Source organism: Gymnoscopelus braueri (assembly GCF_963280865.1).
Source record: "Gymnoscopelus braueri genome assembly, chromosome: 14".
Classification (NCBI taxonomy): Eukaryota; Metazoa; Chordata; class Actinopteri; order Myctophiformes; family Myctophidae; genus Gymnoscopelus; species Gymnoscopelus braueri.
The window spans coordinates 17,881,628-17,897,269 of record NC_137619.1 but is presented as its reverse complement, the minus strand read 5'-3'; the positions used below and the strand labels follow the sequence as shown (position 1 = coordinate 17,897,269).

The window sequence follows — 15,642 nt, the reverse complement described above, 5'->3', positions numbered from 1 at the left end:
AATATGAAGGACAGCCCTGAAGTCTTTGAATTGGTTCTGTGACTGTTAAAAAAAAAATCGGAATTGTTTTTACCATTGAATTTAGATGTCACCAGACGTATCAGTAAACGGAGATCTCTGATCGTCTGACTACGCGAGACTAGGTAAGTCACACCCTTGTGGTACTCTCAGAAGACCCACAGTAAGACACTATTGTAAGTGAATCAGCTACTTTTCCCAGCTCTCCACCACAGATACTATTAAAATAACATCTGATCCCTCCCAATCCACACAGACAAACGGCAGGATTTGACAGAAGATCCTATTCTTAAGTGAGGTTTCACGACAGAACCACCAGAGTGCATGAATACTACACAAGACAATCCTGTCACGGTCCCCTGCTGATTCAACTCACCACAGCCACCAGATGGGCCTCTGCCAGTAGCTGCCTGGCATGCTGATAGAGCCCCATGCTGAGACAAACTTCAGCCTTGTCCAGCCAGATGCCATGAGCACACACCTCAGCATTCTGCCGGCCAGAGCCACCCAGGTGGTCCACCTCCTTCAGTGAAAACAACAGGGTTGTGGAAAATTCATTTTCAGTTCAATCAAAAACACAATATATCAAAACAAACACCAACACAACACTGCTGTGAAAACACCATGAATCGTTGAGCTTTCGGTGAAAGACAAATTCAATTGAATTTGAATCTACATTCAAGGATAGTGTGGCGGTGGTGTGTGGTTTGCTGTCAGAAGTAAGTGGGGACTCGGGAGTCACAGGTGCAGCAACCTGTAATCCTTATTAACCTGTTAAACTGGAGTATTTTAAACACTTGAACACTAGCGTGCCCTATTCTGGGCATGTCGGACATTCTGTCGAAAATACTAGTTTTTATATAGCATATTTACAAGCTCACAACTCAACGCTACACAACGCGTGGCGTGCTTGTAACACAATACATCAAAACAAATACACAATACAACACTGCTGTGCAAACACCATGAATTGAGCTTTCGGTGCAAGACAAATTCAATTACATGTGTGGCAGTGTTGTGTGGTTTGCTGTCGGCTGTAAGTGCGCAGCCACTGGTTGCAGGCATCAACCTGTACTATTTATTAATCTGTCAATATCAACCGGACACTGGAGTATTTAACCACTTGAACCCAAGCATCCCTATTCTGGGCTATTCTCATATAGGAACATTTGGCGAAAATAGCTGATCTACAAGCTCACAACATGTCGCTTTGTGACGTGTTGTGAGCTTGTAGACAAAGTATAGGGGTGAATTCACAAGACCACAAACACTACATGACATAAAGAACAGGATAACTCTTTGTTAATGGGATTTGAACATAAAATCAAGGTTGAGCAAAAGATATATTGATGTTTAAAGAAAAAGCTATTAACAATCCTCATTAACTATAATAAATTTGAGGAAAAAAAGTAATTTTAGTCATTTCACAAGATTGACACCAGTGAAGAAAGTCGTCCATACTTTAAAGGCACAACTAATTAAACTCCCATGAACCTGATATAATAGAATTTTATTGCCGTCACTTTATAAAATAGCAGTTAGGTCATAAATCCCTACAGCCATTATTGGTGGGTGCTTGCCAATCATGCTCACCACTATAATAAAACCAAGATTAAGTAAAGGCTCCTTCATTTCTAGTGTCATATATTTCTCGGCAATAGTAAAACTCATTACGATCTTTCGGAGGGGATAGAGGGTTCTGTTACAGGGAAAGGGACCCCTAAAAAATATACACCAGTGAGAGTGGGATGGACCAAATCGCTCTGTCTGTGTACGCTGGTCTCTTTTTTATAATCATTCAACGTTTTTTTTCTTCTCAGATTTAATCAATAAGGACAGTGAAAACGATTAAAACTTGTTGCACCAAGGTACCAGAATGATGCCTCTTACCTTTGTAACCAGTCAAGCTAGACTTGATGTTGCAGTGTGATACAGCTACAGTAGCTAGGATACAGTATTCACAGTAACATTTTCAGTGATTAAATTAACTCAGAGTGTACATTTGGATTTTTTGGGGGGGATTTTACTGTGTACTGTTGCTAGGATAGCAACATGCTATGCTGCTGAGGTGTGAGGTTGAATGGCTGCTGCAGTGCAGAGACATTATCAACAGCCGTTCTCTCCAGACCCACACTGGCCAGACTGTGTTGAGAGCAAAAAAACATGCTTTGAATTTGTCCCATTATGTTCCATTACGTTTGATGTGTCTCGTTAATCACATGAGGGATAGGGGACATGTGTAGCGTGAAAAGCAATTACATACAACCATATCATGTGGTCTGGCGTGTTTATCCCACTGACAATGATTCACTGTACTGTAATTGAAATAAATGCTTACCATTTTCCAAAGCATACCGCCATTTGTGAGATTTTGGAGTAATTGCAAGATTTTGCCATTTTTTTATTCAAACTTTCAGGTGATAAATCTGCCTTATTCTATTTTTCTCCAAATTATAATTATTTCACCATTAATGAGTCCTGAACATAAGAATGTTGTTCATAAATCATTATTCAAATGATGAGGATTGAAATCATCATAAATTCAACTTGCAGAGGTCTCTGCAAGTTGAATTTCATTCTATAATGCAATGAATGGAAAACAATGGCTTCCTTGAAAGAAAAAGTAAAACACAGTAAGCTTTGGGAAATGCTTCACAGTAATGCCAAGTACTGTGTGCTGTGAGTCAATGGTATGGTCATTTACGTCAGTACATTTTCTCTGAAGCGGACTGACCTCATTGACATCAGTGTCCAAGCCCCTCCTCGCTCGCTGAAGAGCCATGGCTTTGCGGCACCTGGAATCATGGATACCATGTAATTACATTGCTCATGAACGCACTAAGTGCTAAACAATTTCGAGTCCCTTTATAGACAAACCTCATTTGCTCTTGTTCTTGGATGCTGCTCAGATTCATGAGCTTTCCATGGTACGGTGAAGATGTCTCTAGACCCAACTGACAACAGATTCTCACAATTCTAATCAGGTGAGGAAACCGGAACACACAAAAGCAGTTATTATTTAGTCACTCACAGTACATCTAGAATTGCCAGGACAACAAGCACATGTAGTCAAAATCAACGGATGTTTCAACAAAGAATATAGTGTTTTATTTCTGCTTTAGAGTAACAGCCACTTGTTGGCTATAGTGTTTTTCTATTCCTATAGCTGCCCTCTGTTTCCCATGTGGGCACAACAGCAATTAACGGCACACAACAAAAAGTGTATTGGGTGAAGAAATACCACTGCTGATTGTTTTTCCTTTTCTGCCACTTGACAAACGACTTGAGCCAGATGACTTTCTTGGACTGGCACAACACTAACATGAACGTCTGGCTACATTAGTCTAGAAGAGGTATATCTCTAAGGTTGAAAAATATCAGTATGGCACAATAGCAGTAGCAGCTCTTGGACGAGCTCTGTATTTTCAATCCGCAAACAGCTTGAGAAACAAAGGGAGAACACACATGAACACAATGCTACTGTATAATGCTTTAACCGAATTGTTGAGTTGACTGCATGAAGACAGCAGAGGTGGTTTATTTATCCTGAGACATGTCAGGAGCACTACTTGTCTTGTCAGGACTGTGGACTGTGTAGATAGTATCTTGGGTAAATAGACTCTAAACTGACTTCACGCAGAACTGTGGGGCAGTGCACTCCAACATGCATATGCACATATGCAGTGCACTCCAACATGCATATGTTGCACATATGCATGTGCATATGTATGCACATGCACATGCACGAGGTGCCTACAATGACAAAAAATAAATAATAATAATACAGTGAAGCAGCATTCTGCTTCAACGGACCTAAGACAGGCAGCCTCTGTCGATAGCTTTAAAGCACAGCTCAAGACCTACTTCTTCACTCTTGCTCTTAGCTGATTCTTTGGTTGATTTTTAAATCTCTGTATTGTTACCCATGTCCTCACTGTATTGCCTGATTCACTGCCTTTTGCTATTATTTTAATGTTGTTTTATGCTTTTCTTTTTTTTTGCTTTATTGTTAAATTGGTTGTAACTGTAATTGTATTCTTGCTCTGTAAAGCACTTTGAGCTGCATTTCATGTCATGAAAGGTGCTATACAAATAAAGTTTATTATTATTATTATTATTATTATTATATAGTGCAGCTTTAAGGTTTAATGAGGTGTAAATCAAGCCAGTGCCAGTTACCACTTCATGCAGGCTTGTTCTTACCTGAGACGGTAGAGGTCAGAGAGGCTTTTCCTGTCTACAAGGTCATGAGCAATGATCTCAGCAAGGTGCAAAATGGGTAGAGTGAGGTGGGTGAGGGAGAGTGATTGCAGCTCCTTTGCCAGCAGATCAAGATAGAACAGGCACTGAGTCTGCCGGCAGATGGGGAAAAAACATATAACTGTGTAACCTTTCTTGGAGAAGTGCTATAAATCATTATTGTTACATTGCAAAGAACTTTGTATGTATCAATGTGTTAATGATGACCTGTGTATCCCCCTATCAAAGTGGTTCTCAAAGTGGGGTCCGGGGACCCCCAGGAGTACTTGAGGTGGTTCTAGGGGGTCCCCAGCTAAATAATTCATAGTTGGGAACCAAATGGACCCTTACAGGGCTGTAACTCTGAGCGTACAAATGTGTACACTCTCAGAGTTAGGTGTCCGTGGCCTAATGCATACCAGTCTGGGGGTCCTTGAAATTCAAACGATTGAGAACCACTGCCCTATCAAAATGGGCCTTACTACTGTATAAACTGGTCAACAGTTATTATTACACAACAAAATGATTGAATCTCACTGATGTTTTAGTCATATAAACTCAACAGAATAATGTGTAATTTCTGCCACTTCCGTCCACCTGCCCTTTGGGTTAACACACAAAATGGCTTGTCAACACCAGGGTCGGTGTTTCCAGCTGCTGAGCTTTCAACCCTGGGATTGTCGCCAAGTGATACAATCTTTGCTGCATGGATAATTGGGCCAAACACAACACCTTGCCACAGGGAATGACTGGGATCACAGCGAGGGTAACGAGGGTAATGGGGGGGATTGCACGTGTGTGTGTGTGTGTGTGTGTGTGTGTGTGTGTGTGTGTGTGTGTGTGTGTGTGTGTGTGTGTGTGTGTGTGTGTGGGTGGCCATGCCTCCTTGGGGATACTGTGTGTGTTGATACAGTGGGGGCTGCGGTTGGTTCTGAAACTCTGTCGGGCCTCATCAGGACAGGCGTAGCGGGCCCACTCCTCTGGGCTGGTAGGAAGCACCTCCTCCTGGCGTTTAGGTTTCTCATCAGTGGGGGGAGGCTGGCCAAGCGTATGATAGCAGGAAATAACATTTGTTATTAGTATTGGCTTGAATTAAAACTGTATTAAGAGTGGCAGATACCCAACACTGGCAACAGGGCAATGTCGATATTAATTAGCCAGATAATGAAAGGGAGCAGTGAAAATGAGCTGTAGTGGACATGTTTCTAATTATGAATGCCGTCCCAATTTCAGACACACACTCAATCACGTTATAACCAGCCTTTCAAATCTGTATTTTTTCTTTTATACATTTCTTGGGCAAATCACTTCTTTAAAAAAATCTAAAAAATGTACAGCAATTGCTGTAATATTGTGGAGGTACAGGAGGGGTTCATGTTGACACAGACATGAGCTGAATCGATGGAAATGGAAAAAATGGAAATGGCTTTGGTCATCTAAAAACTACAAGTGCCATCATTCATTAATGGGGACAAGAGGAGGAAACATTTCAAGTTAAAATGACATTAAACTAAATGAAAACAGCAAAGGATGATATATTGTTCGTTATTGATCGTGAATTAATTAATTTGGAAACAGCGATGCTACATCCTACCGGCTGAATGTCTTTAGCTTTCTTGCCCTTGCCCTTGTCTTTGTCTGTGCCTTTGTCTTTCTTGGAGGCAGAGGAGGGGGACTTCTGAGCTGGCAGATTCTTCGCCGTCTCGTTGAACGCCTCATGCACCGTTGCCATAGACACCTGCAGAGACACAAGAGCTCACAGCCCTTTTCTTTTCTATATGAACTCGCAAAGTACTGCATTAAAATGTTTTTGCACTAAAGAAGTGGTGGTTGTGTTTTGGGTGCCCCTTACCTTCCATATCTGCAGGACAAAGGTATAGGCTCGGAGCAGGTTAAGCTGGTACTGGGGCGAGGTCCTGCCCTCCATGACAGCGAGCAAGGTGTATGCTCTCACCAGGCTGTCCAGACGCCTCACTTCCCTCAGTTTAAACACTGGCGTGAACACGGACCCCTGCACTCCCACCAGCGACTCGCTCTTCACTGGGATCACACCTTCATCACTAGACTGGGCCTCTACAATACACAACATATGATGTATTTAAATAAATCATATTTGCTAATGCAGAATCTGTTGATTATTTACCAACAGGCATTACGTTTTCAAATCTTATTGTTTGTACTCTTATCAGTCAGCGTTTCTGACTCTTGGGCTCTCAAACTTGATTAATCAGAAACTTCTCCCATCTCTATTACAATGCACCTCATGACGGCCACAGGAAGAGCATTACATCCTTCTTGTGTACTCCAGACAGAGTATGGATGCTGGTGGTGAGTACCTCACAAGTGAGCTCTTCTACACAAAATGCAAAGGAGCTTTGACTTTTTTTCCCCTTAAATATTTATCACTGGACTTTGGGTCTATATAGCACGCACGCGCACACACACACACACACACACACATATTGCAAAGAAACCTCTTCGAGATCGGCCATGCTTACCTCTAGGGGAACTATCCAAATGTTTACCCTGCGTCACTTTAGGTTTGTCTGGGGAATTAGAGTGTACCATCATAATTGGCAAATCCAATAAGCATTGGCCTCATGAAATAATACATTTTTACTATTTAGCAACTAACCATCTTCTCCCTCTGCCTGTGCTGTGTCCATGTGTAGAAGAATGTCTATGGCCCACTGGACCTGGTTCTGGGTATCGGCTATAGGGAAGTTTTGGCTGTAAAGCCACTCTCCAAACTCCAGCAGAAAGCCTACCTTCTGCCACTGACTCTCAACATTCTGAAAAACAGGACATTATAGAACAACATTATCTATTTCAGTTCAATAGAAAACAAAATACATGTAATGACATGTTGGCGCCACAAGATGGCGATGTAGACTTCTTAACATCCTTCACCATAGTGACTATAGTGATGAAGCATACTATAGCAGACTAAAAGTCCAGGGGTTTCCAAACGTTTCCATGCCAAGGACCCCCATATAGCTATAGCCTCTGGCTGTGGCCCCCTGTTGACAAATGGCTTAAAAGAAAAACATGAATATAGGGAATATCTAAAAGCTCACATGTAGATTCTCCATTTTTTTTAGAATTAATGATGAATTAATAATTAATTGAAATATTTTCTTTTATTGTATTTAGTTTATTTATTAACCCATTAACACATTCCATGCCAGAGTTTAATCTCATAATGTACTCACCAGTGCCAGCGTTTTATTGTTGTTTTTTAGTTTTTTTCATGTCGCCACAGACCTCGCTAAATAAGTTAAAAGTGCGCGTTCATTTGGTTCTAAACACACAGCGGATCCGTGAGAAACGGCGAGCGAAAACAGTTTCCAAATCCGTGCCGCCATCTTGAAGCTACAGCCGATCAACCATAAACAGTGATCAGCGAGGAGAAAAACAACAACCAGAGAAAATCGAGTTTTAAACAGGATCCCAGACAGGAAGCGGATACGATCGAAAAAACCGGAACCCGAATAATTCCGTTTCCGACCGGAAACCGGAAACGGAAATGGATCAAAAAAATTCGGAAAGTGCACCTGGGGCAACATGGGAATCGGCGGTTCGCGTAGATCTACGCGACTGGCACGCTGCGGCTATAAATAGGTTCGCGTAGATCTACGCGACTGGCATGCAATGTGTTAAGATCTGGAACGCATCTGTGTCACTTTTTCATTTGAGCTAAAAAGCATTATTTTACACTTTGGCTATTCAAAAATAGCAGATCTACAAGCTCATAGCGCGGCACTGAGTGCCGCGCTACGAGCTTGTAGATCTGCTATTTTAGAAAAATCGTTAAAATGTGTGCAAATCTTTTAATATATATATATTCTTTTAAAGCAAACATTAACTCAAATCTTTGCTTCTGGGGGTCCCTGGAACAAAATATTTTGAGATGGGGGTCCGTTGCCAAATTCATATCCTTTTGGGGGTCCTTGACATGAAAAAGTTTGAAAACCACCGATACAGAAACATAAGTTTTTCAGAAAACCGTTAGGATTTAGAAGACATTTTGCAGAATCGGAACCTCGGGCCTCAATGTGTTAATCTAGCTCTTACCACCAGAGATGTGATAGCGTTCTGATAACAGGTCAGCCGTTGGCTCAGGTCCCGGGCGCACAGAGCCACCCGGTGCCACATGTCAGAACAGTAGATCTCGCCTTCGTCCCTGAACTTCTGCATGTCCATCGACACACTCTCCCCGAGCCTTGCTCGCGTCAACACGCGGTGTTTATATAGCAGCCTGGGGCAACAGAGAGGATAACACAGCCATGATGTGGGACCGCACGACATGATAAAATCAATGCCATACTATAGCCCATTTTCATACGCCATGAAGAGCGAGTAAATATGGATTGTGTATTTAAAGACTGAGCATACAATGCAATGTATACAAATATTCACAGGGGTCAACCAACGGAGTCATCGTCACCAAGCAATGCAGGAAACGCTGGTTGTTAATATGATTATTTGGAAAATCTGTAAAGCACATGCTAAAACTGCTGCTATACAGTAAGTTTGTATCTATCTGTTTATCCTAAGACCTGGAACGCATCGGTGTCATTTTTTGATTTGAGCTAAAAAAGCATGATTTTACACTTTGGCTATTCAAAAATAGTAGATATACAAGCTCATGTGAACCAGGGACCTTCTGATTCCCAGACGGCCTCTCTACCCACTCAGCTATGGATTATAGATTATTGTGTGTTTTGTACTTACAGACGGTGCCTAGTTCGAGGCATGTCTCTGATTGCTTTGTCCAGCAACTGCAACGCACTTTTCCAGTCTGATCTATCCATGTGGATGTAGAACAGCAGGCTGTAAATTGCGACTCGAACGGTCAAATCATTTTCACCTGTACGCGCACACATACAAAAAAACACACACACACACACACACGGGCACACACGGGCACACACAGAGGAAATAAAGCCCACAAAATGAGTTTCCAACGCAATCTTTTCTCAGGGTTCACTAGCCTGCGCAGACGCACAGAACACTGTACATTACAACATGCAAAATGTTGCAGACTTCAAAGCTCTCTATCATCGGAGGAATAACGTTCTCTGTGCCCTCTAACTATAGCTGCGGTATATGGGATAACACATTTATAAAGCCGTTGACAAAAGGCACAGACACTGAAAAGCCATACATGTAAGCATTTGAAGTTCCTTTACAAACTCACTTGATGCTTCAGGCTGAGAGCTCCCAGGAGGCACCGTAGAGAGGGTTGTCAAGTACTTCACTTCCTCCTGCTTCTATAGGAGAGAAAAAGAAGAAAAGCATCAACACGTTAGAGCCTTTAACCTCGATAGGGTAGTGGGTGCTTACAGTGAGACAGTAGATACACCACAGTGAGAACAATGCATGACCTTGATTAATTAAATACAGCACTCACAGAAAATACAGCACTCACAGAAATGTCCTTCAGGTGCTTCTATTTAATTGGCAAACAGAACAACGTACGTGTTTCAGTACAAAGTCTTCTTCAACGTTATACGTTGACTGAGGAGGAGTGAGGATGGCTTTGTGCTGAAACGCGTACTGTACGTTGTTCAATTTGCTACCTGTGCCAATTAAATAAAGTTACCTGAAGGACATTTCTGTAAGTGCTGGCAATAATTCCTCCCACTGTAAAATATTAATTCTAGACTGAACTCATTTTTTACTTCACGTGTGAAAAAAAATAAACGGTTGTATCGCGATGCATTGTGATCTTGTAGATCTGCTGTTTTGGAATGACACCTATAAAGACATGCCCAAAATCGTAACGCCATGTTAAATGTTCGCCACTCTGCAACTAAACCTTGAGGCATTTAAAGTGCTTGTGATAATTCCATTGTTGACTAAGAAAAAATGATGATATTACAGTCACTTTGACCCTCCCGTGGTTTCCCACCCTCCAAGTATGAGGAAAAATGGCTGGCGTGTGAACATGGCCAATAGGGGGTTCAGTGTCCATCGTCCATTCATTAGAATTCGTTAGAATTTCCATAGTCCAGAAGCACATACTGTATATCAGAGAGAGATTAGATAACTTGTGTACAGTGCAAATCTTTTTTTTCTCCCCCAGGGATTTTACACATTATTACAGTGTCTTTGTTGCCGGTGATGGTCAGGGCACTCAGGATCTTCTCAAGGGGCTGTTGGAGTTGACATCTCTCAGCTGGGGTGTGTGTCAGAGGCAGGCAGGTGTTCCAGTAGTGTCTGGCCGCCGCCATGCACAGTGCCAGGTCCTCAGCTTCCTCTGCATAGCTGAGAGGAGCAGAGATGGTTGCAATAATGATGAAAGAAACCAAAAAGTATTGCCTGGTTTATATTTGTCTTTGTGCTGTATTGCACACTGAAAGCTTGTAGATAAGCTATTGTGAGCTTGTAGATAAGCTATTTTCGGTGGGCGATGCCAGCACGCAAACAAAGTCTAAATCAGGCTTATCAAACATGCAAGGATATACCAAAGGCTAGAAAAATGTATTAATTTATGTAGTGAGCAGCACCTAACACTGGAGAGGAGCACTTTCATAGCATCAGTGTAACTGCGTGGATCACCGTTAGACTCATGGACCAAACTCAAACCCCTCAAACAGGCGGCACTGCTCAACATCTCGTTCACTGCAGACGGACCGTACCTGGAACAGTAGTTTATCGGTTATCAATCTGTACATCAGTTATTCAGAGCAATTCTGCCATTGTGGTCGTCTCAAACTTTAAGAAAAAACTAACATCATGCGACACCGAGCGCAATGTTCTCTCATGGGCACTAGGTGTCATTTTCACCACGTGAAAAAATCTCAACCACCCCCACTTTTTCAACAACATTAAGCACAGCCAGCATTGACATCAACTACAGGCCTCATGAGAAACAAGCCCAAAAAGGGGGGTTAGAGCGAACCAAATTCTGTATGTATCTTGACACTTGACAGCCTCTCTGGGTGTTGAACAGTGGTGTAAAGTAACTAAGTACATTTACTTACAGTAAGTACTGTACTTAGGTACAATTTTGAGGTATTTGGAGTATTTCCAATTTCCAATGCTTTTACTTCGACTCCACAACATCTCAGAGGCAAATATTGTACTTTTACTAAACTACAATTATTTGAAAACTTTAGTTACTAGTTACTTTGTAGATTTTGATTATTATTACAAAACATACATTAACCACTTCAGCCCGTTTCGGCCATTTGAAAATAGCCGATCTACAAGCTCACAATGCGTCGCATCGCAACGCATTGTGAGCTTGTAGAGCTGCCATTTTCAAAAGATGTTTATACATTTGAAAACTTGAAATGGGACATCCTGCACAATGAGTACTTTCTACTTTTGGTACTTTAAGTACACTTTGATACCAATCCTTTTGTACTTTTACTCAAGTAAATTAAGAATGCCAGGCTTTTGCTTGTAACAGAGTATTTCTACATTGCAGTATTGATACTTTTATTTAAGTGAAAAATGTGAGTACTTTTTCCACCCCTGGTGTTGAAACATGAGTCACGGTAATCTGACGGGGGGGGTCAGCTATACACTTACAGGGCACAGGGCGCGGCGGCCTTGAGCCTTTGAGCCGCGGCCGTCTCCAGCTGCAGAGCACTCTGGGTGCAGAGGAGGACCAGGCTGAGCTCCTTGGCGCGGTGGCAGAAGGCAGCCAGCTGGCCCCACACCTGCAGTTCCACCACCGCATCGCTCCAGAAGCAGTCGGACGCCATGCGCACCAGCTTTAACGAGGAGGGAACATGTCACACAGGGAAGAGGGGCGGAGGGGAGGTGGAAGAGAGGAAAAGAAGGGATGACAGGGGGCGGCGGGGGGGGGGGGGGGAATGTGTGGAGGCATGAAGGAGGAGGCACAAGAAAACGAGGCAGGAGGGAAGGGAATTTGGGAATTCAAATCGAATTCTCATCAGAGAGAGGAGGGGAAATAATTTAAGGCAAGGGAGTGAGGGAGGAGGCGGGTGAGATGCAGGGGTTGACATGAAGGGAGGGAGGCATAGACGGAGCCAGGAGGAGGTGTAGAGGGAGTGGGGAGGAGGTGTAGAGGGAGTGGGAGAGGAGTATAGAAGAAGAGCAGTGGAAAACAGGTAGAGTCCCCGAGCAAGGGAGGGAGAAAGGGGGGCAAGGAGTAAATACGAAGGGAGGAGGGGGAGGAGGGATGGAGAAAAATTGGAGGGAGGAGTAGAGGAAAGAAATTGGGTCAAGAAAAGAGTGAAGGAAAGGAGAGGAGGAGAATGGGAGGGAGGCGAAAGGGGAAGGAGAAGGTTGGAGTGGGAGACAAAAAAAACAGAGAAAAAAGGAGGGACAGAAAGACGGAGCGAGGGAGTTGGGGATGGTGAGGTAGGGAGTAGGACACATCAGGGGAACAGATGAAATGTTTCTTTAACGCAGGCAGCACAAATTAAAAATAGAACAATGTACCGTACAACTCAAGTCACACAAAAGCCATCAGCAACCGTACCGGTGCATAGTGATGAGGGGTGCGCTACAGGACTTAACACAGACTCAGACACAAACAAGAGGATCCCGAGCGCTACACGCACGGGCCACGCCGGGCATCTGTTGCGTGCAACCCGGGACATGCAATATAGAACGGGAACGAACGTGCGTGCACACAAGGGGTACATACTGTGGAGAGGCTGGGTACAGAGAACTCCATCTGCCTGGGGTTGCTGTTGCACCGGAGCATCTCCACTCCGACCAGCACGCGCGTCATGGCCGACACAGACTCATTTATACACTGCAGGGACACATGCATGCACACACAACACATATACGCACACACACATATGTAAATCATTGTAGGTAGTACTGAGATGGATATACAATGGTTCTGTATGTATAATTACAGAGCAATGTACAGTATTTTACTACATGCTGGTAAATTATGCATTTGCGTACCCGCATTCTAAACTCACTATACGCTACAGCATGTGTTCCAAATACATACGAGATGCATGTGGTCGATAATGCATGACTTCCCGTCATGTGGAAAATGAAGGGATGAATGATTTATTGATTGCAATTACAGATAATTACCAGTTATATTAACACTGAATTTCTTAATTTGCATGCGTGAAAGTGACCCCATTTCACAGCGATTCATTCAAAGCATTTCACAAGGGCGCGACTGTCCTCTCCAGAGAAAATACACTGTAAAATCCTCAGTGTTCATTTAACTCCCAAGTATAAAAGTGTAACCAAATGGTCCCTTACGGGTCCATTTGGTTACACTGGTATACTCTCAGAATTACAAATGGATACGCAGATGGATTTATTTGACTGTATATGCTTAGTCAACCAACAGTGAAAATATTCTGCCGACGAATCAAACAGTCCAGTTAACTGGCAAATTGTCAAGCTGTTTTTCCCATCTTACTGACCACGTGCAAGTGAATGCTGTCACGTCAAATGATCACGTAAGATCTACTGCTGATCAGAGACACATTGATATACTTCCATAATAATCAGAACACCAGAAAGTCATGAAATAGCTCATACAGCAGAGAAGATATTCAGTAATTAACGGCCTAACTTGCGCTTCATAAATCCACATTATGAATGAACAGTGGCATATGAGGCAAAAGCAACATTAGAATGAAGTAATTAGTTGTATGTTAATTGAATAGAAAATTGGCATGCCAACAAAGTAGCTGCTTCATGGTAGTCAAACTCAGTAGATGGCATTTGAGGCCAGTACACAACATAGTTTTCAAAATACTTCAATAATAATAATACAACAGATGTACAAGCTCACAATACGTTGTGATGTGACACAGAGATTGTAGATATATCTTTTTGTAAACATTTAAATAGAGCATAAGTGGTTAAAGTTTACCTCATCGTCAATGTCCATCTTTGGACCAATTTGCTGCTGCAGGTGTGTCTTGATCTGTACCCAGGTGGCCACAACTTGTTTTCTCACTGCCATGGGGACATGTTCCCCTGGGACATTGCAGTTGGATAGGCGAAGGGCATAGTCGCACAGCTAGAAAGACATATACTGTACGTAAGTGACAACATAGCGAATTCTCTCCGGTTTATTTGTGTAGGGCTGCATGTTCCTGTATAGCTAGCAAAGCATAGCTCATGGCATCAACACGGGTGAAATTCCCATGGGGGCCTCCATTGTTAAAAGTGTTTTCATTGATGAAAAACTGTTAAGGCACTTTAGCCGAGAGCGTTCATAAAGTGGTGTTATGTTACAGTACCGGTATATTGTGTATCTGCAAGACTTTCTTTTCAAGTGAACACACGCTAGTCTTTGGCAACACTGTAGACCAAGTCATCTTCACGCAAGAAGACAACACGTCTTCTATGATGTAAGCCTGCAGTACAGTACATAAAATTTGAGTTTATCACACAGGTTCGGAAGGAGAGATCCTCATGTTCAATGTACCACTAACTCAACCCCAACACCACCATTACCTTATTACCCGGTTATCCAAATCACAGCAAGCCCTGTAATATACAGTTACCATAGGTCCAAAACTAAACCCCTGCTACTCCCCGCTGTCTGAACCTTCACCATCCAACAGGAGTGTTTAACTCTGCATCGATGCATGATCAAAGGGTCGACCGCTCACCTGTGTCACCCCCGAAGGAGGAGGAATAACCTATCTATATCTATCTATAATAAACCTATAATCTATCTCCCACCATTTCCTTCTCCAGTTTACTCAATAAAGAAAGTGAGAGTAGCAAACTGAAACAGTTTGAAAGGGTATTTTTAACTCATCTTCAAAAAAGGAAGATGTTAAGTTAATAATACACTGATAAAGGGGCCTTTCATCTGGAGTATGAACTTATGGGATTGTCAGGTCCTTTGAATATAATAAGAGAAGGAAAATAGCACGGATGAATAAGACTTCATTAGTACAAAGAGGCCATGTAATAGTGGGGACATGTGTGTATGTTTGAGTGTACTTGCGGGGGCATGCATGCATGCTTGTGCACACATGTGTGCCTTAATGTGTATATGAGATGATTGTGTGGCAAAAGATGGAGGAAAGCCACACTTCAGTTCTTTGATGTAAAGAAAGACATGCATTCAAAGAGATTCCTATGACTTTCACGGTCCATTCAGATCTCACTCTCAGACTGTCACATTCATCATATTATACTGTAGTGTCAGGTACGAAGCAGTGTAGCTCCATGACAGGTTCTTATTCAGCAAGCATACGAGAGCACAATCACACGCATGTAGGCAGGTCAATGTACAGTACATTATGCAAAGTACGATCTCTCCATTGTCGTAACACAAGCCCGCCTTTGATATTTCATAAAGAATCCGTGGTCCCTCTGAGCAATCTGTCCCAATCAGCATTTAAGTTAGTCTGTTCCAGTCAGCAGTTTTTATTAAAGTGTTTTTATTTGCGCAGGAAA

General features: G+C 42.6%; 1 protein-coding gene across 1 annotated transcript in view; it reads right to left on the bottom strand.

Annotated features, from left to right (window-relative positions):
* cfap46 (cilia and flagella associated protein 46) overlaps positions 1-15,642 on the bottom strand; it is a gene marked incomplete at its 5' end in the record, with an annotated part of 75,397 nt that overhangs the window by 36,739 nt on the left and 23,016 nt on the right. Inside the window, 16 exons of the mRNA XM_080449614.1 lie at positions 395-541; positions 2,753-2,813; positions 2,896-2,994; positions 4,222-4,370; positions 5,140-5,295; positions 5,852-5,995; positions 6,110-6,330; positions 6,893-7,049; positions 8,332-8,515; positions 8,992-9,127; positions 9,458-9,530; positions 10,365-10,527; positions 10,770-10,901; positions 11,800-11,984; positions 12,887-12,997; positions 14,096-14,245. Of these exons, the coding sequence (XP_080305740.1) occupies positions 395-541; positions 2,753-2,813; positions 2,896-2,994; positions 4,222-4,370; positions 5,140-5,295; positions 5,852-5,995; positions 6,110-6,330; positions 6,893-7,049; positions 8,332-8,515; positions 8,992-9,127; positions 9,458-9,530; positions 10,365-10,527; positions 10,770-10,901; positions 11,800-11,984; positions 12,887-12,997; positions 14,096-14,245 (2,268 nt within the window). The remainder of the gene's footprint in view (positions 1-394; positions 542-2,752; positions 2,814-2,895; positions 2,995-4,221; positions 4,371-5,139; positions 5,296-5,851; positions 5,996-6,109; positions 6,331-6,892; positions 7,050-8,331; positions 8,516-8,991; positions 9,128-9,457; positions 9,531-10,364; positions 10,528-10,769; positions 10,902-11,799; positions 11,985-12,886; positions 12,998-14,095; positions 14,246-15,642) is intronic.